The sequence below is a fragment of the Gopherus flavomarginatus genome, chromosome 5, assembly GCF_025201925.1.
Source record: "Gopherus flavomarginatus isolate rGopFla2 chromosome 5, rGopFla2.mat.asm, whole genome shotgun sequence".
Lineage (NCBI taxonomy): Eukaryota > Metazoa > Chordata > Testudines > Testudinidae > Gopherus > Gopherus flavomarginatus.
Genome location: NC_066621.1, coordinates 86,720,235 through 86,744,187, shown reverse-complemented (window position 1 = coordinate 86,744,187; position 23,953 = coordinate 86,720,235). Strand labels below are relative to the sequence as shown.

The 23,953-nt window shown below is 46.3% G+C and overlaps 2 protein-coding genes across 4 annotated transcripts in view; one reads left to right on the top strand and one right to left on the bottom strand.

Moving 5' to 3' along the window:
* CKAP5 (cytoskeleton associated protein 5) overlaps positions 1-16,266 on the top strand; it is a 105,034-nt gene extending 88,768 nt beyond the window's left edge. The window contains exons 38-45 of the mRNA XM_050955211.1: positions 9,121-9,308; positions 10,172-10,247; positions 10,735-10,923; positions 11,002-11,139; positions 11,644-11,727; positions 11,826-11,985; positions 13,952-14,106; positions 15,531-16,266. Coding sequence (XP_050811168.1) covers positions 9,121-9,308; positions 10,172-10,247; positions 10,735-10,923; positions 11,002-11,139; positions 11,644-11,727; positions 11,826-11,985; positions 13,952-14,106; positions 15,531-15,785 — 1,245 coding nt within the window. The 3' untranslated portion in view covers positions 15,786-16,266. The remainder of the gene's footprint in view (positions 1-9,120; positions 9,309-10,171; positions 10,248-10,734; positions 10,924-11,001; positions 11,140-11,643; positions 11,728-11,825; positions 11,986-13,951; positions 14,107-15,530) is intronic.
* F2 (coagulation factor II, thrombin) overlaps positions 1-23,953 on the bottom strand; it is a 40,302-nt gene that overhangs the window by 8,747 nt on the left and 7,602 nt on the right. For 2 of the 3 annotated variants that reach the window (XM_050955378.1, XM_050955376.1), the window contains 6 exons: positions 23,215-23,341; positions 22,497-22,664; positions 21,964-22,137; positions 21,566-21,744; positions 19,721-19,791; positions 18,980-19,254 (listed from right to left, as the gene is read on the bottom strand). In XM_050955378.1, coding sequence (XP_050811335.1) covers positions 19,111-19,254; positions 19,721-19,791; positions 21,566-21,744; positions 21,964-22,137; positions 22,497-22,664; positions 23,215-23,341 — 863 coding nt within the window. In that variant the 3' untranslated portion in view covers positions 18,980-19,110. Of the gene's footprint in view, positions 1-18,979; positions 19,255-19,720; positions 19,792-21,565; positions 21,745-21,963; positions 22,138-22,496; positions 22,665-23,214; positions 23,342-23,953 lie in introns of those variants that run through there. The other variant, XM_050955377.1, reaches the window with a different exon arrangement.

Sequence of the window (23,953 nt, the reverse complement as noted above, 5' to 3'; positions counted from 1 at the left end):
GGGTCTTACGCACGCTGGAATTTGGGTACCACCTCCAATTTATTTCAGGCCCCCCCTTCCACTCCCTTTCCTCATACCTCTTCAGGGACCCCTTTCACGAGCAACTCCTCCTCCAGGAGGTGCAAACGCTCCTCGCCAAAGGAACCATAGAGGAGGTACCAGAACACGAACGGGGCAAGGGGTTTTACTCCCGCTACTTCCTAATCCCCAAGGCAAAAGGGGGTCTCAGACCTGTCCTGGACCTGCAGGAGCTCAACAGATACATGGTAAAGTTGAAGTTCAGTATGGTATTTCTGGGGACCATCATCCCATTCCTGGATCCTGGAGACTGGTATGCCGCCCTCGACATGAAAGATGCGTATTTTCACATAGCCATCTACCCACCTCACAGGAGGTTCCTCTGGTTCGTAGTCAACCGCCAACATTTTCAGTTTGCGGTCCTACCGTTTGGCCTCTCTACAGCCCCAAGAGTGTTTACGAAATGCATGGCTGTAGTCGCCGCCCACCTCCGTCATCATCGGGTACATGTTTTTCCGTATCTAGACGACTGGCTCATCCGAGGAACCTCCAAGGCACAAGTGACGCATCACGTCGGCTTTGTCAAGGACCTTTTCCTACATCTAGGCCTAATGATCAATGCAGAAAAGTCCACTCTGACTCCCACTCAGAGGATAGACTTCATTGGCGCCACCCTGGACTCCAGCCTCACCAGGGCCTGCTTACCGCTGTCCCGGTTCCAGGCAATGGTGGCCATCATCCAAAGTCTGCAAGCTGTTCCGTTGACTTCAGTTCGCACTTGCCTCGGTCTCCTGGGTCACATGGTGGCCTGCACATTTGTGACGAAATACGCCAGACTGCGCCTCCGCCCCCTCCAATCGTGGCTCAACTCAGTGTACCGACCCGGCAGGGATGCCATAGGCATGATCGTCACCATTTCCCCGAGCATCCTAGGCTCCTTCGAATGGTGGCTGACCCCATCCCTGGTGTGTGCAGGGCTGCCGTTCCATCCGCCCCAGTCCTCTGCGTCCCTGACAACAGACGCATCATCTCTCGGCTGGGGTGCTCCCCTCGGGCATCTACGCACTCAAGGCCTTTGGTCATCTCAGGAACTGGCCTTGCACATCAATATCCGGGAGCTGAGAGCAGTCCGCTTTGCTTGCCAGACGTTCCAACAGCACTTGCAGGGCCGTTGTATGTCGATATTCACCAGCAACACAACAGCCATGTACTATATAAACAAACAGGGCGGGACAAGGTCCTCGACCCTTTGCCAGGAGGCCTTACGACTCTGGGATTTTTGTATAGCCCACTCTATAGACCTTATAGCGTCCTTTCTCCCAGGGGTTCAGAACACTCTGGCAGATCGCCTCAGCAGATCCTTCCTTTCCCACGAGTGGTCACTTCGCCCGGACGTTGCTTTTTCAGTCTTCCGGAAGTGGGGATTTCCCCATGTAGACTTCTTCGCGTCCCGCAAGAACAGGAAATGCCAGATGTTCTGTTCCTTTCAAGGCCTCTCAGGGTTCAATAGTGGACGCTTTCCTCATACCGTGGACGACGCACCCACTATACGCCTTTCCACCATTCCCGCTCGTCCACAAGGTCCTGCTGAAAGTACGCAGAGACAGAGCCCGCTTGATCATGATCTTTCCAGCGTGGCCTAGGCAGCACTGGTACACCATGTTGCTAGACTTGTCAATAGCCAACCCTATCCCACTACCTCTGTACCTGGACCTGATAACTCAGGACCACGGCAAACTGCATCACCCAGACCTGCAGTCCCTCCATCTCACAGCATGGCTCCTGAGTGGTTGACCCAGTCTGAGTTGCGTTGCTCTGCCCCAGTGCAACAAGTTCTCCTGGGAGGCAGAAAACCTTCTACTAGGCAAACGTATCTGGCCAAGTGGAAGCGTTTCACATGCTGGTGTGCAGAGCACAACGTTCTTCCCGCCGAGGCCCCCATCCCTACCATCATGGACTACCTCTGGTCCCTTAAACAATAGGGCCTAGCGATATCATCTTTGAGGGTGCACTTGGAGGCCATCTCTACCTTCCACCCAGGGGAGAATGGCCGCTCAGCATTTTCTCATCCTATGGTATCTCGATTCCTCAAGGGCTTGGAGCGCCTTTACCCCCAAGTACGCTGCCGTGCCCCAACCTGGGACCTCAACCTGGTTCTTACCAGACTTACGTCAGCCCCATTCGAGCCATTAGCGACTTGCTCCCTTCTCTACCTGTCCTGGAAAACCGCTTTCCTTGTAGCCATCATGTCGGCGAGATGAGTTTCTGAACTCCGGGCTCTCGTGGCGGACCCTCCATATACTGTTTTCCACAAGGACAAGGTGCAGTTGCGTCCACACCTGGCCTTTCTCCCCAAAGTGGTATTGGCTTTCCATGTTAACCAGGAGATCTTCCTTCCGATCTTCTTCCCGAAGCCGCATTCATCATGCAGGGAGCAACAGCTGCCCTCCCTAGACGTCCGTAGAGCGCTCGCTTTTTATATCGAGCGGACAAAACCCTTCCGCAGAACCCCCCAACTCTTCGTCGCGTTGGCAGAGCGCATGAAGGGCCTTCCCGTTTCCTCACAAAGGATTTCATCCTGGGTGACATCGTGCATCCGCACCTGTTACGACTTGGCTCACGTTCCATCGAGCCACATCACTGCACACTCTGCCAGGGCTCAAGCCTCATCTGCTACCTTCCTGGCTCAGGTGCCCATCCATGAGATATGTCGCGCAGCTACCTGGTCCTCGGTGCATACCTTCTCTTCTCACTATGCCCTGGTTCAGCAGTCCAGAGATGAAGCAGCCTTTGGCTCCGGAGTATTACACTCTGCGACATCTCACTCCGATGCTACCGCCTAGGTAAGGCTTGGGAATCGCCTAACTGGAATGGATATGAGCAATCACTCGAAGAAGAAAAGACGGTTACTCACCTTTGTAACTGTTGTTCTTCAAGATGTGTTATAGACTCTAGGACTGGAAGGGACCTCGAGAGGTCATCGAGTCCAGTCCCCTGCCCTCATGGCAGGACCAAATACTGTCTAGACCATCCCTAATAGACATTTATCTAACCTACTCTTAAATATCTCCAGAGATGAAGATTCCACAACTTCCCTAGGCAATCTATTCCAGTGTTTAACTACCCTGACAGTTAGGAACTTTTTCCTAATGTCTAACCTAAATCTCCCTTGCTGCAGTTTAAGCCCATTGCTTCTTGTTCTATCATTGGAGGCTAAGATGAACAAGTTTTCTCCCTCCTCCTGATGACACCCTTTTAGATACCTGAAAACTGCTATCATGTCCCCTCTCAGTCTTCTCTTTTCCAAACTAAACAAACCCAATTCCTTCAGCCTTCCTTCATAGGTCGTGTTCTCAAGACCTTTAATCATTCTTGTTGCTCTTCTCTGGACCCTCTCCAATTTCTCCACGTCTTTCTTGAAATGCGGTGCCCAGAACTGGATACAATACTCCAGCTGAGGCCTGACCAGCGCAGAGTAAAGCGGAAGAATGACTTCTCGTGTCTTGTTTACAACTCACCTGTTAATACATCCCAGAATCACGTTTGCTTTTTTTGCAACAGTATCACATTGTTGACTCATATTAAGCTTGTGGTCTACTATGACCCCTAGATCTCTTTCTGCCGTGCTCCTTCCTAGACAGTCTCTTCCCATTCTGTATGTGTGAAACTGATTGTTCCTTCCTAAGTGGAGCACTTTGCATTTATCTTTATTGAACTTCATCCTGTTTACCTCAGACCATTTCTCCAATTTGTCCAGATCACTTTGAATTTTGACCCTGTCCTCCAAAGCAGTTGCAATCCCTCCCAGTTTGGTATCGTCCGCAAACTTAATAAGCGTACTTTCTATGCCAACATCTAAATCGTTGATGAAGATATTGAACAGAACCGGTCCCAAAACAGACCCCTGCGGAACCCCACTTGTTATACCTTTCCAGCAGGATTGGGAGCCATTAATAACTACTCTCTGAGTACGGTTATCCAACCAGTTATGCACCCACCTTATAGTAGCCCCATCTAAATTGTATTTTCCTAGTTTATCTATAAGAATATCATGCAAGACCGTATCAAATGCCTTACTAAAGTCTAGGTATATCACATCCACCGCTTCTCCCTTATCCACAAGGCTCGTTATCCTATCAAAGAACGCTATCAGATTACTTTGACACGATTTGTTCTTTACAAATCCATGCTGGCTATTCCCTATCACCTTACCACCTTCCAAGTGTTTGCAGATGATTTCTTTAATTACCTGCTCCATTATCTTCCCTGGCACAGAAGTTAAACTAACTGGTCTGTAGTTTCCTGGGTTGTTTTTATTTCCCTTTTTATAGATGGGCACTATATTCGCCCCCTTCCAGTCTTCTGGAATCTCCCCCGTCTCCCATGATTTCCCAAAGATAATAGCTAGAGGCCCAGATACCTCCTCTATTAACTCCTTGAGTATTCTAGGATGCATTTCATCAGGCCCTGGTGACTTGCAGGCATCTAACTTTTCTAAGTGATATTTTACTTGCTCTTTTTTATTTTATCTTCTAAACCTACCCTCTTCCCGTAAGCATTCACTATATTAGACATTCCTTCAGACTTCTCAGTGAAGACCGAAACAAAGAAGTCATTAAGCATCTCTGCCATTTCCAAGTCTCCCGTTACTGTTTCCCTCTCCTCACTGAGCAGTGGGCCTACCCTGTCCTTGGTCTTCCTCTTGCTTCTAATGTATTGATAAAAAGTCTTCTTGTTTCCCTTTATTCCCATAGCTAGTTTGAGTTCATTTTGTGCCTTTGCCTTTCTAATCTTGCCTCTGCATTCCTGTGTTATTTGCCTATATTCATCCTTTGTAATCTGACCTAGTTTCCATTTTTTATATGACGCTTTTTTATTTTGTAGGTCACGCAAGATCTCGTGGTTAAGCCAAGGTGGTCTTTTGCCACATTTTCTATCTTTCCTAACCATCGGAATAGCTTGCTTTTGGGCCCTTAATAGCGTCCCTTTGAAAAACTGCCAACTCTCCTCAGTTGTTTTTCCCCTCAGTCTTGATTCCCATGGGACCTTACCTATCAGCTCTCTGAGCTTACCAAAATCTGCCTTCCTGAAATCCATTGTCTCTATTCTGCTGTACTCCCTTCTACCCTTCCTTAGAATTGCAAACTCTATGATTTCATGATCACTTTCACCCAAGCTTCCTTCTACTTTCAAATTCTCAACAAGTTCCTCCCTATTTGTTAAAATCAAGTCTAGAACAGCTTCCCCCCCAGTAGCTTTTTCAACTTTCTGAAATAAAAAGTTGTCTGCAATGCAGTCCAGGAACTTATTGGATAGTCTGTGCCCCGCGGTGTTATTTTCCCAACATATATCTGGATAGTTGAAGTCCCCCATCACCACCAAATCTTGGGCTTTGGATGCTTTTGTTAGTTGTTTGAAAAAAGCCTCATCCACCTCTTCCACCTGATTAGGTGGCCTGTAGTAGACTCCCAGCACGACATCACCCGTGTTTTTTACCCCTTTTAGCCTAACCCAGAGACTCTCAACACTTCCGTCTCCTATGTCCATCTCCACCTCAGTCCAAGTGTGTACATTTTTAATATATAAGGCAACACCTCCTCCCTTTTTCCCCTGTCTATCCTTCCTGAGCAAACTATACCCATCCACACCAACATTCCAGTCGTGTGTATTATCCCAGCAAGTTTCAGTAATGCCAACAATGTCATAGTTGTATTTATTTATTAGCACTTCCAGTTCTTCCTGCTTATTACCCATACTTCTTGCATTTGTATATAGGCATCTAAGATACTGGTTTGATCTTGCCTCCCAGCTTTGCCCTGACCCTCCTTCCTCACTGCCATTATAGCCCGTGCTCCCTCCTGTTTCCAACCCATCTCCCAGGTCTTGTTCCCCACTTACCTGTGGGGTTTGCTCACCTGTCCCCGTCGAACCTAGTTTAAAGCCCTCCTTACTAGGTTAGCCAGTCTGTGCTCAAATAAGGCCTTTCCCCTCTTCGAAAGGTGAACGCCATCTGTGCCTAGCAGTCCTTCCTCGAATAGCATCCCGTGGTCGAGGAAGCCAAAGCCCTCCTGGCGACACCATCTTCACAGCCAGGCATTCACCTCCACGATGCATCTGTCTCTGCCCGGGCCCCTACCTTCCACAGGAAGAATCGAAGAGAATACCACCTGCGCTCCAAACTCCTTAACCTGTACTCCCAGAGCCCTGTAGTCACTCTTGATCTGCTCAGTGTCACACCTCGCAGTATCATTTGTGCCCACATGGATAAGTAGCATGGGGTAGTAGTCAGAAGGCCGGATAATCCTCGACAATGCCTCTGTAACATCTCGGATACGGGCCCCTGGCAGGCAGCATACCTCCAGGGATGAACGGTCAGGGCGACAGATGGGTGTCTCCGTCCCCCTCAGCAGAGAGTCTCCAACCACCACTACCCTACGTTTCTTATCAGTGGTGGCAGCAGACCTCCCAGCCTTAGGAGTACGAGGCTTCCCCTCCTTAACTGTTGGGGGTGATTCCTTCTCTCCTGTATCAAGAAGAGCATAACGGTTATCTTTTACCTCAGCAGGAGGGTTTGCAGCAGGGGTGGAGCATTGCCTGCTGCTAGAAGTAACCAGCTGGCTGTGTCCACCCTGAGCCGCCTCCTCCACTGGTGTGTCAAATACACCCAGAGGCATCTCTTCCTCCACTGGTGTGTCGGTAGTCCTGTGAACTGGGACAGCTACGTCAGCTGTCTGCACATGGATACTGTCCAAGAATTGCTCATGGATATGGATGTTCCTCAGCCTAGCCACCTCCTCCTGTAGCTCTCCCACCTGCTGCCTGAGAGTTTCCACCAGTAGGCACCTTTCACATTGGATGCCACCCCCAGCCTGGATATCAGTAAGTGGAAATTGCAAATTACAGTCTTTGCAAGCCCACACCAGAATCTGGGTAAAAGCATCCATGCTTTGGTGCTCTGTCTGGCTACAGGCGCAGGTGGAGGAGACAGAAGCAGTGCTGGCACAGGTGTTGTGGGTCCTCCTCACCATTGTAAGCCTCCCTCTGTCAAACTCTCTCAAATTCCCGTCTGCAGCTCCCTGTCCACTCTGCTCTGCTGTAAACAGAAAGGTTCTGGATGTGGCTCAGTTTATAGGTTCAGGGGACCAATGGGTCACAGATGAGACCGACAAGGGACCCCCACTCCCTTCTTACTCCCCTTCCAAACTCCCTTGCAAAACTCCCTGTTAGCAGCTCCTGTTCGCTAAGCTCCCTGGTCACTTGTGCACGGCTTTATAAAGCCCTGGCCTGAGTGAATGCCCCGCCCACTGGTTAAGGCTCAGCCAGTTACCAGAGGCTTCTAGCTTTCAAACCTTCCTGGTAGCTCCGCCTCCAACTGCCAGCTACAGCACACGGTCCTTCAAACAAACAAACCAAACAGACTGACAAACACAAGCTCAGCACACAGCAAGTAACCCACAAACACACACATTGCAGACAGTCACTTACCTCACAGATGCTGTATGAGCTCCTATCCTTTCCAAACCCACCCTCCTTCCCCACTGTCGGAGTAGCCGGCAAGAAGGAACAGAGGAGCGGTCGGGTCAGCAGGGGTATATATCCGCCGCCATGGCGGCACCACTCTAGGGGGCGACCCAGCCGACCCACTGGGGTTGCTAGGGTAAAAATCTTCTGACGAACATGCACGCGGCATGCGCGCACCTAACTGGAATGGATATGAGCAACACATCTCGAAGAACAACAGTTACAAAGGTGAGTAACCGTCTTTTCAGTCCTGTCTCTTTCCCCACCTTTGGCTTATTGTCTGAGCTCCATTCTCCTTACCTAGACATCTCTCAGCCTCCACTTCAAGCTAATGGGCTCCCAGTCCCAGTCTCTTCTTGCCCAGCCAGTCCCCCTGCAAGTCTGGCTCTTGTCCTTTCTGTGTTCAAATCAAGCAGGCAGGTTCCTTCTCTATGCTATCTGGGCACCAGCTGGGGGGTCCTGGACAGTCTCCCTGCTCTGTTTAGAGACCTGGACCCAGCATGGCCTCCAGTAGCCCAGAATAACTTGGCCAGATTCTGGTGGATTTTCACAGGGATTCTCCCTGTCAAATTTCATCCCCTGTCCCAAAGCATGGGGATGCCCAAGCTTTTCAAAGGATAAGTCACCAGAATATTTTAACATGGGCAGAACAACTTATTTTTTCACTAGCTTTGTTCTTGGAAACGGCTGAACTATTTTGAGTGAAAATTAAAAAAAAAAAAAAAAAAAAACCCCGTTAACTTGAGGCAGATAGCTGGTATGGAAAACTTCAGCCAAAACAGATAAAATTTGGCAAAGGTGCAACTGAAAACAAGGACTTATAGCGGGAAGTATAGGGAAACCTTAAGTGTTGGTACCAGGCCTGCCTATGACTTTTTTTTCCCTAGATTCTCTGACATGCACAGTAATGCTTCATGTGTATCTAAAGTTGAAGGAAAAATAGCGTATTGCAGTATCTGAAAAATAATGTAATTACGTGTATGCATTAAGATACTATGTTAAGAAACACAACTAAAATGCAGTTCTATCTTAGCTGGTGCTGTCTGTCAGTTTGTTGCATTGCCACCAACAATAAAGGTCTGCAAGTCAAAGTAGCGCCTCAGAGTCCAACTTAATTTTTTTCCTCACGGGTTTGCACAGGTAATAGAGTTGCTTTATTTTAACCATTCTTGACACAAATGAAGCAGTAGAATCTTGCTTCTCCCTCTGAGCTGGGTTGGCTCAGGAGGGCCAAGAGTAGGAAATATAGTGAATCTCCATTTTAGTCATTGAAATCAGTAGCTCTGACCATTGCACACATGAGGAGTAGATCTTTTGGGGTAAGAAACCATTTTTACATATTCTATTTTCAAAATAAAACCAACTAACATTTATATGTACAGCCTTAACTTTGGTGTTTCCTGCCTTTGAATGCTTGACTCTATAACCTTAATGTTCTTCCCATACATTTTAATAGACTATATAAACACTTTGTGAAAGAGGTGCATATTTAAAGAGAGAGTTGCAAGTAGAATCCCAGATGAATCCCTAAACTAAATGGTGCATGCTGAAGAAATTTCTAATCCTGGCTTTGATTGGCAGCTTTTCCAGATGGAGAGCCTGGCTCGGGAGGCCTCCACAGGAGTGTTGAAAGACTTAATGCATGGCCTCATTACATTAATGCTGGATTCACGGGTTGAGGACCTTGAGGAAGGGCAGCAGGTCATCCGATCAGTCAACCTTTTGGTGGTGAAGGTTCTGGAGAAGTCTGACCAGACCAACATATTGAGGTAAGTTAGTCTTCGCTAGAATCAGAGAAGACACAAGTTCTCTCCCTCTACAACAGTCCAATACCACGTCACTGTTCATGTATGTGATTTCAGAGAACATGGCTCTCCAGTCTGCTTTTACCATATGTTAGTCACTGTCTCATTGAGTCCTCTTGCAAGACAATGGCCTGTCAACTAAAGTGGTGAGCAAAGCTGGCTGTAGAATAGTTTACCTGGCTGCTGAAAAAACAAGCATATCAGGACAGTAACTTTAGCTTCTGGCCCTGAATCTAAGGAAATGTCTACATAGTAGCTGGGAGCATGCTTCCCAGTGCAAGTAGCCATGCTAAAAATAGCAGTGTGGCTACAGCTGCTCAGACTAGCTTCCTGAATACAACCCTGCCTAACTCCCTTAGGTACGTACTTGGTTGGCTAGCTTGAGTTGCCATCTGTACTGCTACAGCCATGCTGCTGTTTGTGCACGCTAGCTCAAGCAGAGCCTGTGAGCGTATGTCTATGCTTGCTGGGAAGGATTCTCTCAGCTGCTGTGTAGATGTATCTAAAGGTGCACAGTTATAACTAAATCACTGTCCAATCTATATCATTGGGGTAAACCTTTACAATGAACCATTCTACAACCTAAACTTGTAGTCTGTCATTGGACTGTCAGTTGACCAGTTTTGACATGGTATGTTCTGCAGAAATTCAGCTCTCCATTTTTATGGAGCTGATAGTAAGATTTTGGGGACAGGGAGGCAGTGCAGAGCATTGTGTGAAAGCTGAACTAGTTGCCATCTGTAGTCCCTGGTGTGGTGTTCAGTAGGGCGGTGTTATTCCAATCCCTTTATAGCATTTGCCCATCTAATGCTACTTGTTCTCTCCAGTGCCCTTCTTGTTCTGCTCCAAGACAGTCTACTAGCAACAGCCAGCTCTCCCAAGTTCTCAGAGCTTGTCATGAAGGTGAGCCTATAATGGGGGTTGTGTACTCACTTGATCCTTCTCTGAAGTGTCTGTTCCTAATCCAGACTTGTTGGTTCAAACAGAAACAAAGTGCTTTAAGACCAAGTTGGTGAACATAACTTTAAATGCTACTCTAGTGCCTAATCTGGATCATGTTAAGATAAAACTTGCCCCATCTATTGCTAAGGTTCTAAAACATACTAGTTAAAATATTGATGTGTTAGACACCCCTTATCCTAGGTTAGATACACCCTTAGTGAGATTAGAAGCATCCAACAGGCGCAGAGCAGTGTGTGAAGCTCATGGTAGTGTACATACACTAATAACTCGGTCAATATCCTGCTACTGGTAATGGAATCAACAACAGCACTTACTCTTCTGGGCATCTAGCTCCAGATACTGACACCCTGGATACAGCAAAACCTGCAGAAGGAACTCCCCTCTGACTTAAGCAGTTGGTTCTTCATAAACTTTTCTTTCTCTCCAGTGTCTGTGGAGAATGGTGCGGCTTCTTCCTGAAACCATCAATAGCATCAACCTGGATCGAATCCTGCTGGACATCCACATTTTCATGAAGGTGTTTCCCAAGGAGAAGCTGAAGCAGTGTAAAAGTGAATTCCCCATAAGAACACTTAAAACCCTGCTTCACACTCTGTGCAAGCTGAAAGGGCCCAAGGTTAGAGCAGAAACCAGCTATGTGCTTTAATTTAAGATGCTCAAGCTGTCTTTGAAGTTTTTATTATGTCTTTCTCAGATATTGGACCATTTAACAATGATAGAAAACAAGAATGAATCTGAGCTGGAGGCTCACTTGTGTCGAGTAATGAAGCACTCCATGGACCAAACTGGAAGCAAGACTGATAAAGAGACGGAAAAGGGGGCTTCTCGCATAGTAAGTAACATGAAGTTAATGGTGGAGGGAAAGGTGGCAAATGGACTCTGTTCTAAGAAACAAGTTCCTAACTAGCTCCAGTCAAATGTGAAGTTAGGTTGCCCACTGGAACATGTAATCAGTGTCTGAAATTGGTCCTCTAATGCTGTGCCTCCTGAGATGCATTAAGGCTCAATAGTACCTGTCTTGCTTGCTGAACATGAGTTCTGATAATGGCTGGTCCACTAAACTTTAACTGTGGCCAGAACAGGCTTTAAATGCAGGTCTTCTAAGATGTGTCATCCTCTGTACCTGACATCCGTATAAACCCGAGTCTTGTAAAAGACAGTTCTTTTGACCCAGCTAGCCTGTGCTGTTGTGGGTGTGTCTGTCCGTGAAGTGCCACAGGCATCTGGTAGGTCCTTGGCACTTGAGTGAATTGTAAATTGTTTAGCTAAGGACCTCTAATTTTTTGGGGATGCCACTTTAAACAATCTTGTTCAGGAGTCTCAATTTCTTTCTTAGGATGAAAAGTCTTCAAAGGCCAAAGTAAATGATTTTTTAGCAGAGATATTTAAGAAGATTGGCTCCAAGGAAAACACTAAAGAGGTGAGTGCATTTTTACCATAGGAAAAAGGGGAAGATGATATCGCATCATGTGCCTACTGCAGTTTGGGTAACACATGGAAAGTTTCCTCCTTCCCCAGGGTCTGGCAGAGCTGTATGAATACAAAAAGAAGTATTCTGATGCAGACATTGAACCCTTCCTGAAAAACTCATCTCAGTTTTTCCAGAGCTACGTAGAACGAGGCCTCCGGCACATTGAGATGGAAAAGGAGGGCAAAGGACGCATTCCTTCATCTACAGGTATAGAGCTTCTTGGCAACACAAGTGAATTGGGCCTGGGGACTTGGCATGCTGAATCTAGCTATAATGTGGCAACTGTAGCTGCTCCTTTTAAGCTCCACAATGTTTGAGAGCCTTATGAGCTTCCAAAGTGACCCTGTTGTTCTCTGAGCACTCGTTAGTGGCACTTTTGTGAAGTCACTATGGCACCTGTTGCAAAGACCACTTATGCTTTGCCACTCACAGGGAAGGTGCTGTGGTTACCTTACCGAACTAGGTGGGAAGAGATAGAGGTAAAGATCTGAAAGGACTTCAGTGCACATCATTCTGGTCATGGTTAGAGAAGTTCTCTCTCAAAGAAAATTCAAGAACTTTTACTCTGTCTAATGGAGTGCAGTGCTCTGGAGTCCTATGTTGAAGGCTTGACAAGCAAGCGATTCTTGTTGCAGTAACTTAGTCTGAAGTTCTCCTTATCCTAAACTAGGCTTCCTTGGTGAAGCATACTATCAGGACATCACAGTGGCAGCCGCAAAATTCTCTCTCTTCTTTTAGGGCTGCTAAAATAGTGTCATAGGATCTTTGCATGAAACTGTAAGACTGAAGCAAGGCATAAACTTTGTAGATTTCACATCAACACAGCAGACATAAGATATAGCTTTTTCTTCTAATTTCCCCAATCTTGGCTAGGAATAGCCTGGCAATCCTTAGTAGGAGCAGTCTATATCAGGTAAGTTGTTAAGTCACTCTGTAAATGTCCCAGGAAGCCAGGGGATGGTCACAGTTCTCCATTCAGAGCTCAGTCACCACAGAGGCCTGCTTAACAGGCTATCTTGTTTACTAGATCCTTGCTCCCATAAATTCTGAATTTCAGATATCTCAACTTGCTCAATTAAGAGTTTCAGTAGAACAGAACTCGGAAATTTGTCCGTAAGCACACTCCAGTAATTAAGAAAATGCAGTATAATAAAACTACAGATCCCATTAGGCAATCATGGAACATGGCAGTAGAATAGCTTTTTATAGTAAGGGGCACATACTACGCTTGTCCTTCTGCTCCTAGAAGATCCCACACTGCCCATTGTGGTCTTTCTCCTTAACTTCCCCTTCCCCCAAAGTAATTTGTCACAACCTTTGGCAAAAGGAGTGACTGAGTCTCTGAGAACCTCCTAAATGCTGCTGGTAATTCAGAACTAACTTCTGTCCCCACCTTGAAAAATCTGCACAGTCAAAAGATGATACACTAGCTAACACCTCAGCAATGTAGCCTTCCAAACTGCATTCATCATATTGCTTAGTTTTATTTAAAGGCTAAAAGGACTACTTCAGGACTCAGTTTCCTGTGGGTGGAGAGCATATATGTACCTAAACTCCCTCAACTTTAAAGATCCAAGGCAACCTTCTGCCTCAGTCTCTCTTCTTAGTTTCTCCATTCCATGAAGAGAGAGCGCTTTTCATTAATTTGATAAAGCCTGTCTGATATGTGTAGGCTAGAGGGAAAGGGGATCTTTGGAAGCTCTTTCACCACTCTCAATTACATGAAAAGGAATTAGGAGAAGCAGTGCCCTTAAGCTTCCTGCACAAGAATACTGGGAGGGTTTAGGTCAATTGAGGAATACATCAGTCCTCTGTGTTCTTCTAACTTGGCTTACTGCACTGAAGAGCAAAGGATAAATTTCAAAGCCTTTCCCTCATGTAATGTCAATTTACCGTTTGGTTTTAATAGCCTCTTCAGCTGTTCCAATTAATGGCCAGAACATGTTGCCTTTTGGAGCTGCTTTGCTGCTCACTTATGGTGGCTTGACTTCTTTCAAAAAAATGGGCTAATCACTGTCAACCCTAAAACCCATTGCCCTACCGGTAAATATAATTGTGATTAATGGGATTTCCAAGAGCACAATGTGGGTTGATGTAGTCTCAAGCTCTGGATTGTTCTGTTGGATGCATGAGGCTGACTAAGAGGCTTAAGCATGTTTTTTCCCTTTCCTAGGAATTTCTCCTCAGACGGAGTTAACGTGTGTCCCCACTTCCACCAACACAGTGTCCACATCCATAGGAAACACAAATGGGGAAGAGGTGGGGCCTTCAGTCTACCTGGAAAGGCTAAAAATCCTCAGGCAGCGTTGTGGCCTTGACAATGCAAAGGTATTGTACTTCTGAAGACCCCTATAAACTCTACAAGGGAAGTGGCTCACTTTGGGTGAAGCCAGTCATTTGGAGATCTGCTGTACAGTGCCCAGACTCTGATCCCAATGAGTCTTACTGCATGTACCTTTCCTGGTGTAAATGGCATTAAAGCCGTTACCTGGCTCAGTAGACTTTGTTAGTGCTTCAACTCCCTTTTGTCTGCTGCACCGATGTAGACACCACTAGCTGCTACAACTTGAGTCTGATATCCTCTTCTCTTGCCAGGTAATTAACTGTGAGTTTCAGGAAAAGGCTAAATGACTTCCTTTTAATTACTAGTCTCTAAAGGGTAATGCCTATATTAAGCTATACTCCTGGGTCACATGACACTGAGTGTTCTAAACTTCTGTACCCTTCCACTCTACAACAACTAAAAGCTGCATGAATGGAGGGCTGTAGGGTTGGGGTACATGGAATTTTGAGACAGCAATAATGCTGAATGTGCTCAGTATGTTACCTCCGAAACCTATGGAATGGGTCAAACCTTCAATACATCCAGTGCTCTCTGGGAATCTTAGTTACACACTGAAAGATGGTTATTGCCAGCCACTTTAGACATACTGGTGACTCCAAGAATAGCTACAAGGATTAGGTGGTATAGGTTTAGGTAAAACTCTACCCTTACCTTTTTAAGATAGGACATGCACATCAGTTTATAGCTGAGTGCAAAATGGCACGTGGTACAGACGTAGACTCAACTCTGTCACTGACTTCTGTAGCTGCAGATTCCCAGGAGAGCAGTGACTTGACTCAGAATTCCTCACTGAGTCCTCATGATGCCATATGTGGGAGCAGCTGCTGTCTGCACTGAGAGTTTTTAAATACAGTGGGAGACTTGCAGGATCACAGCAGGCCTTCCCAATGAAATGGGAACTGATTTTTATTATCTCTGAAGAGAATGAGAGCTGTTGTTTGAGGATGGGCTTTGCTTTAAATCCCAAGTAGTACTCAATAGTGCAGACCTTTGGCTCCTTTAGTTAATTGAGATGAGAAGGAGTAAGTGATTAAGCAAAGATTTAGGCTCTAAGGTAGGTAGGCCCAAACATGGAGAACTTTTCACACACACAGGTAATTCAGAAGACTTGTGCTTAATGCAAGTGATCATGAGAAGCATGCGATTCACTCTGGTCCCCACTAACACAAAATGGTGACCTCTTGGTTCCAAGTAGCTAATGCACCATGGCAATAGCTTACATATAATCTGTCCTGGAAATAGAGGAGTTGGAATGTATATACTGTACTAATGTTGGACTGCTCCTTTTCTTCCTCTGTTCAGCAAGTTTCCCGTGAGGGTGAGGAGCCATCCATTTATGGTGTGGATTTCTTGCAGAGCTTTTGCCCTCTAGTGTCTTAAATAACATCTCCTTTTCCCCACCCCATAGCAGGAAGACAGACCACCATTGACATCACTGCTCTCCAAACCAGCAGCCCCTACAGTTGCATCCTCCACGGATATGCTGCACAGTAAGCTCTCTCAGCTCCGTGAATCACGAGAGCACTACCAGCATTTGGACCTAGACTCCAATCAGACACACTCCTCTGGCATTGGAACCACCACCTCTTCCTCCTCCTCCACAGCAGCCAATATTGATGACTTGAAAAAAAGACTGGAGAGAATAAAAAGCAGTCGCAAATGAAGCTGTTTGAGAGAGAGAGCATGGCTGCTGCTTAGCTGTCTTCAGCTTTAGTTTACTAAACTAGAAGTCTTCATAGTTAAAGGGGCCTCATTTAGGTCTAGTGTATACAAACTGGTTTATGTATAATACAGTGGATTTTGGGGGATGATCTGAGTCATTGTGGCACAAGTATTTGTACATACTCTGCTTCTCAGTGAGCATCTCTTGACAATAGAAGATTGTCTGTGTATTAGGTGTAGTGTACAGACCTGTAAACAGCTGTCCTCCTGCTCAGACTAGCTTCTCATACCTTGTTTTTTATTTGTAAAATTGTCTTAAGATCTTTTCCTAGCTCTTAACTCCTAGAAGCTCATTAGTGGTTTCACTTTTAATTTGTGAATTCTTCTCCATGTAATCCTTGAACTGTTGATTCTGTATGGATGCATGGCATGGCGTAACTAATTTAAGTGTCTTTTTGTAAATAAAGTTTGCATTAACTATACCAGTCCCTGTAGAAGCAGCAGTGACTGTCCATCGGAATAGAAGCCACTGTGTATTTTTGGATGCTAGTGAATGGGTATTGCTGAGCTGAAACCAGAGGCTCTTGAACCGAATACAGCAATGGACTGCCCTGGGCTGCTGCTGCTACTATTCATGGAAGGGAACCCTGGACTTCTCAGCCTTTTATTTCTACCAGCAGTATTGTTGCCGTTAATATGGCTGCCTTTCAGCTTCCTGCTAAGAACATTCAGGAAGTAGAAAGAAATTGACTTTGCTAGACATTTATTAGTCTATCTAGCAACTTCAAGCTACAGGCCGTGTGAAGTCACTACCAAGAGCAAGCATAGTCCCCATTGTGGATGAGTGCAGTGACACGTCTGCCCCCTTCAAGAGAGGTTACTGAGAGAGAGAAATGTTCTTACAGACTAGGTAAGTGGCATCCCATGTTCAAAATACTCTCAGCTAGGAATCAAAGCTCATGGGCTTTTCCTCATGTAGCTGTGCAGATGCAAGTGCATCCCAGCCTTCAGAACCACCATTGCAATTACAAGAATCTGTGGTAATACCAGTTTTTGAAGATGGTTGCCATTGGCTGTGATTAGTAAGAGGACATTTCCTCTGGCGGCTACTACCCCACCCCCAAATCCTTGGGCATATTGCATATTTAACATGATAATTGTCTTCAGCACACTAGTTATGGAATATGACTTGCATATGTTTGAGCTGTATCCTGTGATACTCATGGCACAGAGGGTTTCTGTAGTATATTTCTGCTTCTAGGTTCATCTCTGCTCCCTGAAAAGTTGCTGCTTCATGATCTGTTCTCTAAGCCAGCAGTTCCTACCACAGGGCTGGTATTTAACTAATTGTGGCTGAATTTTAATGCATCTCTGAAGAATATAGTTTAAATCGTTACTGTCTGTATATCAATTCTGTGCTGCAGCTTCTGCAGTTGTCTCCCACAGAAATGATGAGGCTGGAGTTCTAGTGAGGCAGTAACCTGCTACTTAGTGTCTGTAGCGAGTCTGTGTAGTATGGAAGTAATCTCCATCTTATGCTAGTGGCCAGATGGTGTCCATCACTTCCCACCCCTATTCTGCTCCTGCCAGGCTTTTTGTCCAGTTCTTCTGAAAACAATTCTAGGCATAGGGTGGCCTCATAGCTCTATTCCATTGAAAAGGGTATGACAGAGCACTCAGACAATCTGCAGCTGGGGCTAAGTATTGACAAGGTGTAGCTGGATAGTTTGTTTGCTGGAATGGGAGCTACTGCTGTCACTCAATTAGTGCTGTGTTGCACTGATAAATTGCCAGTTACTTTCTGGGTTATGGTTTGCCTTTTGCACAAAGTCTCAAAGTAGCCAACTGACTCAGTTCTGCTGTTACATTATTATATGTTGTAAAATGCTGCATCCATCATTTGTAATTGCCAATTGGTGCAGTAATGGGTGAAGTAAAAGGAATGCCTGTAAACCTGTACAACACTAACTTTTCACATTATTTTGGAAGTTAAGTTCAGAAGCAATTAAGTATTAATGGTAGAAACCAGTATTATCTAAGGTTTTTGCCCTATGTTGCTTCTGCAGTATAGCTTATTCTTGTCCAATGGTGTATGGTTGGCCCAGGAATTACTTGATAGGTAAAATGTAAGCTGTTAATTAACATACACTAATCAGCCTAATGCAAATATTTCCATCCTATTAGGTAAATTTTGTTTCAAAACAAGTGTGTAACAAGTCAGCCTTTAAAGTGACTGTACCAGACATGAAACTAGTCTTTTTCTTCATTTGCCTACTGTTAGACTAAGTACATTAGAATTGACAACTGTTTTCATAGCCAGGACATTTTACTCCAGACTCTTGTAAGCAGAGGCCATTAAATGTATAAAACAAGCACCTGATAGCCCTGTAAGTTTTTTGTGGAATTTGACCATTTTAGAGTGTTCCCTTATTCCATATGGTGGTGCTCTCAGCCTTGTCACACTAGTGAATCTGGGAGAGCAATACTGCTGGAGGAATGACTTTTAGATTACCTAGGGGAGGGGAAGGGAGCCTGGCATCCAGCAATTGTTCTGATGGGTTTAATTACATCCCAGCAGTTGAGAAAAATTAAGTAACCTACTGCTTAATGCCTTTTCAAAAATGCAACCTTTCCCTTGCAGCATAACCATTTACACTGACTAAATTGTCAGCTCATGAAGATGGTCAGAACAGGCCATTTTGGGGTGGGGGGGGGGCGGTATGTGGTTCCTCTAGCCAAGAGCCCCTGATACCTAACTAGCAAAGTGTTCATCTTCAAATAAGCACTGTAGGTATTTGTTTAGGGGGATTCCCATGTCTTCCACTCATAAGATCACCAACTCCATCCCTGCAAGGAAGGGGTAACAGTTGCCCCTTGCCTTCCTTTTGCTGAGGGTGAGGTTTTTTTATAGTAGCATTTTAATTGCCTCATTGTAGCAGTTTAGTGTTTCCTTCTCTGTAGGCTCAATCTAGAAGCTCTACAACTGACATGGAGCATGTGATCAGGGTCTCTTGGTTTGTAACTTTAGGCATTATCCCAGTTTTAGACTTATCTGCAGGGGCAAAGGTTGGCAAGCTGACTTGTTTAATACACATGTTCTTATTAGTGCTCAGGTGCTGGGGCACTAATTACAGATTAGAGTTGGATAGAACTGAGTCCTGTTCTCAGCACTGCCAACATACAAAGCAGGCACAATTGTTGCTATAACCATTTTATTGGCAATGGTGCCAGAGAACACTACTAGCCATTTTACTTCAGGTTCCTTAGTGTTCATAGTGCTACAAATTAAAGCAGCTGTAAGAGTTGAGATGTGACAGATGCTTTCTTTATTGCCCTTGTTTGTTGATAGTTTTTAGCATCCATTTCTTCAAGCGGAATACATGTGTATAAAATCCGTATTTACCATCACGATCACAGCCTTCTCCCCATGAAACGATCCCCACTTGATACCAGCGGTTATCTACTGGGCTCTTAGAGACAGATAGGAAAACAGATTAGTGCTCTACACCATGCTAGCCTCAGGAGCAGCAGTAGCAGTGAGATTTGTGTCCTAGACAGCCTAGACCTCCAGCTGGGCTAGGTAGAGGTTCAACAGTGATAGTTGTAACCCAGTTGGATGGGAGCAAACAGTCACCTGTTAGCTGGATACCCAGCTGGTGTAGATACACTCAGGCAAGCTATCACTCCCTTAAACTCTTCACAGGTGGTCTCAGAATGCCTGAAGCTTGATCAGTGTAAAATGGGGCTGGATTATTTCAGGATTTCTCTTCAGTTCAAAACCAGAAATAGAGCTGCTGTTTAGGTAGCTGCAGCCATTTGAGAGAAGCACCTCCCCGCTATTACTTCAACCCTCTTAAAATTACAAGGCTTCTGCTGCAACCTCCTCCCAAAGTCTCCTATGAGCAAAACCTCCATGTTAGTGCCTGTTGCACATACCTTCATGACAAAAGGGCCTCCACTGTCCCCCTCACAAGCATCCCCTCTCTTGGAGTCTTCAGGACTGTATCCTACAGGAAAAGAGGCAAAGGGCTGTTTTCTCTACTTCATTTGTACCTTTAATATTCCAGTGATGCTAAGTCTGGGAAATGGTATTAACAGTATGGCCCTTCCTCACCCTGTGTGTGTGTCATAAAGGTACCAGCTTACTTTGAGCTTTTCAGTGGAAAGATACTAATTAAGGTGCTTTCTTATAGCCACCCCCACCTTCTGTTTTCCTCCAAACATCTCTGCAGTTTGTTTCCCGTGCTGCTATAATTCCATCTCCTCTCCCCTGGATTAGTACATTGCCCCAGACTCCCATCTACTGTGATCTCCCTCCCACACACACACTATAGTTTTGGCCTGGGATATTGTAGGTCCCTACTCTAAGTCCTAGGTTTTTTGAGCAAAATCCAGTCAGTCTTCTCACATTCATTTAATCCTCTCCTATTTAGTACAGAATCCAGTTGCCCTTATTTAAGATCATCCCTAGCCTTGCTGTACTGTAGTCCCCTTAGGACTTTTTGCTATTCTCACCTGATTTCTTCCTATAGCAGGGTGAACCACCCATTTTAATCCAGCCCTCAAGCTCCCACCGGGGAGTGGGGTCAGGGGCTGCTCCACATGGCCCCCCTGGCTCCTACAGGGGAGACTGTTCTGCACACTGCCCCTATTCCAAGCACCACCCCTGCAGCTCCCATTGGCCAGGAACTGCAGCCAAGGGGAGCTGCAGGGGCAATGTGCAGAGGTGCCTGGCCACACCTCCACATAAGAGCTGGAGTAGCAACATGCTTCTGCAAGCCACTTGAGATAGGCACTGCCTGGAGCCAGCACTTCTAAGCCCACCTTCCAAACCCCTCAGTCCCAGCCCAGAGCACCCTCTTGCACCCCTTCCCATGCCCTCCAAACCCCTCAGTCCCAGCCTGGAGCACCCTCCTGCACCCCACACTCCTCATCCCCAGCCAGAGCCCATGCACACACCCCCAGAGTCCTCTCATGCCCCCTCCAACCCCAATTTTGTGAGTATTCATAGCCCGCTGTACAGTTTCTATTCCCAGATGCGGCCCTCGGGCTAAAAAATTTGCCCACCCTGTCTTATAGTATCAGTATCACCACTGCAAGGGTCAGGACTCTCTGCTGCAGCTCTGGAACAGCCTCCCTCTATTTTCATTATAAGTCTGTTTCCATGCCTGTAAGTGCTGTAGTCTCTGCCCTCAGCTGGTGCTATTTAACATTAATGTTTTCATCAATGCACGTTGAATGAAGCACTATGTAAAACAGTACTATAGTGTAAGCTGGCTCTGGCAGCCCCTGCCTCACATTCAGTATCCTAGGTATTGACCACTAGTACAGCCAAGCCCTCTGAATCCCGTAATGCTGGACTCTGCTAATTCTGTACATTTACAGGAAAGCTCCATTCTATCTCATCTCTCTCAGCCTGCTGATGCCCAAGACCCTTCTTCATGGCTCTCAATTCTTCATCCCTAGGGTGACCAGAGGTCCCAATTTTATAGGGACAGTCCTGATTTTGGGGTCTTTTCCTTATGTAGGCTCCTCTCCCGATTTTTCACATTTGCTGTCTGATCACCCTGTTCATCCCCTACATAGGCTGGGAATTCCAGAGGCTCATTCATGCCCTGGGTATACTATTTCTTTAGGATAGATCGAAGTTTACTGGGCAGTAATTAGGCTAAATGAACCCTTGCATTATGGCACATGGTACTGAGAGCAACTTTGCCCCCTGACCCATCCATCACTGCCCCCATGTGCAGCAGTTAGCTCTGCACACCCAGCAGCACTTACCTGCACAGAACATGTTGTCAGTGAGTTTGATGTTAGTGGATGCCTTGCAGGTATCCTGGCTGACTATGGGGAGGTTCACCTGTTGCAGAACTGAGGGCAGTGCAGCTGTGCCAGAGCTCCAGGTCTCATACAGATTTCCCCATCCAGATACCCGCCCTTTGAATCCTGTCAGCATCAGGCTGCAGGAAGAAGCAAGGTTAAAGCACATGGAAATATTACATGTCACTCTTATAGCCTAGCACTGCCCAGACTCTGGAGGGGCATCTCACCAACTGGCTCACCTATTGCAAACCAGCACAAAAGATGCATCCTGCTTTTTCCTAGGGCTTTCCTGATACTTCATGTAGACCCAAAGGAGACATTTGCAGCCCTGCTCCCTGGGGTTGCTTTCTCCTCACCTCTGTACCAGCTCCCTGGTGGGCAGGCACACAGGGTGGATGTGGTCGCTGAAGACTATGGGTTTCTTCAGGAGCATCAGTGCAATGTCTCGGTCCAGGTTCTCTTTCCAGTTGTACTTGGGATGGATGATGATTTTATCCAGCATGGCGATTTTCTCTATGTTCCTCTCATACCTGAAATGATTCCAACAGAAGGAGAGAAGTGACTGTGCAGCAGCAACAGCTATGAGCTCTGGTGGCTGCTGGCCCTCTGGCTGGCTTGCAGCACCATCTTTCTCACAAGGAAGAGTGGCCCTGGGAGGGGTGCAAACTGCCCTCCCTTTCACTTTAGACTCGGGGATCAGCAGAGCCTCAGTGAGTGGCATCTCCATGGGAACCCACTATAACCTGGGGAAGCACCTGACAGTCTGGTTTGCCATGGGGGTTCCCATAATGCCAGATGACATTCTCTCTAGACCCCAACTTTATTCTCCCACTACACTCATGGGGGACTCCCATCTGCTTTCCCCTCCCTCCCCCATTCAAGTTCTTACTTTGTTCTATGGTGCTTCCCAATCCGCACCAAGATGTCATCTTTGGTGAAGTTCTTGTCCCAGGGTGGGTAAAAGAGGCAGTGGGCAGCAGTAAGGACCCAGCGGTCACTGATGAGGCTGGCACCACACAGCAACTCCTGTGGACTCTTCCTGAAAAGCATCACCTGCCTGGGATGGGAAGAGAAAGTGAGAGATTTACCCAGGGCACTGGCTCAGCTGGCTGCATGCTCTTGCGTGCCTTGCAGGAACAGCAGTTTGGCATGACCAGGGAAACCTGCTCTCACTGCCCCAGGAGACCATGACAGCACTCCCCTAGCATGAGTCAGGTCTAGTCCTTAGGACCTGGAACTGAGGATGAGTATTCTCCTTGCAATTCTATCTGAAGGGTACTTTTCTCCTGCCACTTTCCCCATCTAATTAGACTTCTAATTCCTACCATGGCCACCAACAGAGACCTGTGCCTGCAGGACTGGAACGATTAGGATGAGGGTGAAACACACAGTCTGCAGAGTGCTTCCCTTTCCATGGCAGCCATGCACTTGGCTCCAAAGGAGAGAGGGCGTCTCTGTCCAGCTGTAGTAGTGCTGCCAAGTCAGCCCCCAGAAGGGGCTATGAGTAGAGGTGGTGCTGGCTGAATACACTGTGCCAGCTGACAGACTCCTGGTTTCCCCTGGTCTAAAAGGAAAGACTGTAGAGAAACTGCAGCAACAGTACTTACCAGGGGGCACTGCCAACTTCTGCATTTTCCCCCTTTACAATCCGGCCCCCAATGTAGGATGCCAACAGCTCCTGCTCACTCTTATCAGAAATCTTTTTCTTCTCAAACAGGGGACGGATGCCACAATCTGAAAAACCAGGCAGCCTGTCTCTGTTACTCTACTTGATTTGCAATGCAGGGGACCCGCTCTACAAACAACATGCTTGACTGGGAGTAATAGTAGTTGCCTCATTTTTAGGGTTACCACCTGGCTGGTATTTGACTGGCCTGGCTGGTTTTTTTATGAATGTGCCAGTTACCAGAAAAATAAATGTAATCTGCCTGGTTTCTTCCATACGGGTCTAAAGATTTACATTATCACCACACTACACTGGGATATCTAATGTTAAAAGTTTGTGTGTCCAGCTACCAGTGCTGCAGTGTTCCCACTTCCACAGTTTAAGCAATAAGAAATCAAAACTGTTGAAAATATAACAGCTGCCTGCCCCCCAACATGCAAGCACACTGCACCTGCGAGAGAGGGTTTGAGTCATGCAGGAGTGAGGAGACATGCAAGGCATATTAAACAATGGAAGATCAGGGCGATGGTATGAGTGATCCTACTACTCCCCTGCCCCCAATAAAAAAAAATAAAGCTCACATCAGAAACTGCACATTCAGTGACAACTGGCTAAATGAAACAGACTAAAGGCTGGCTGGCAAAATTTGCTGATAAAACAAACGCCCATTTGTTATTGAT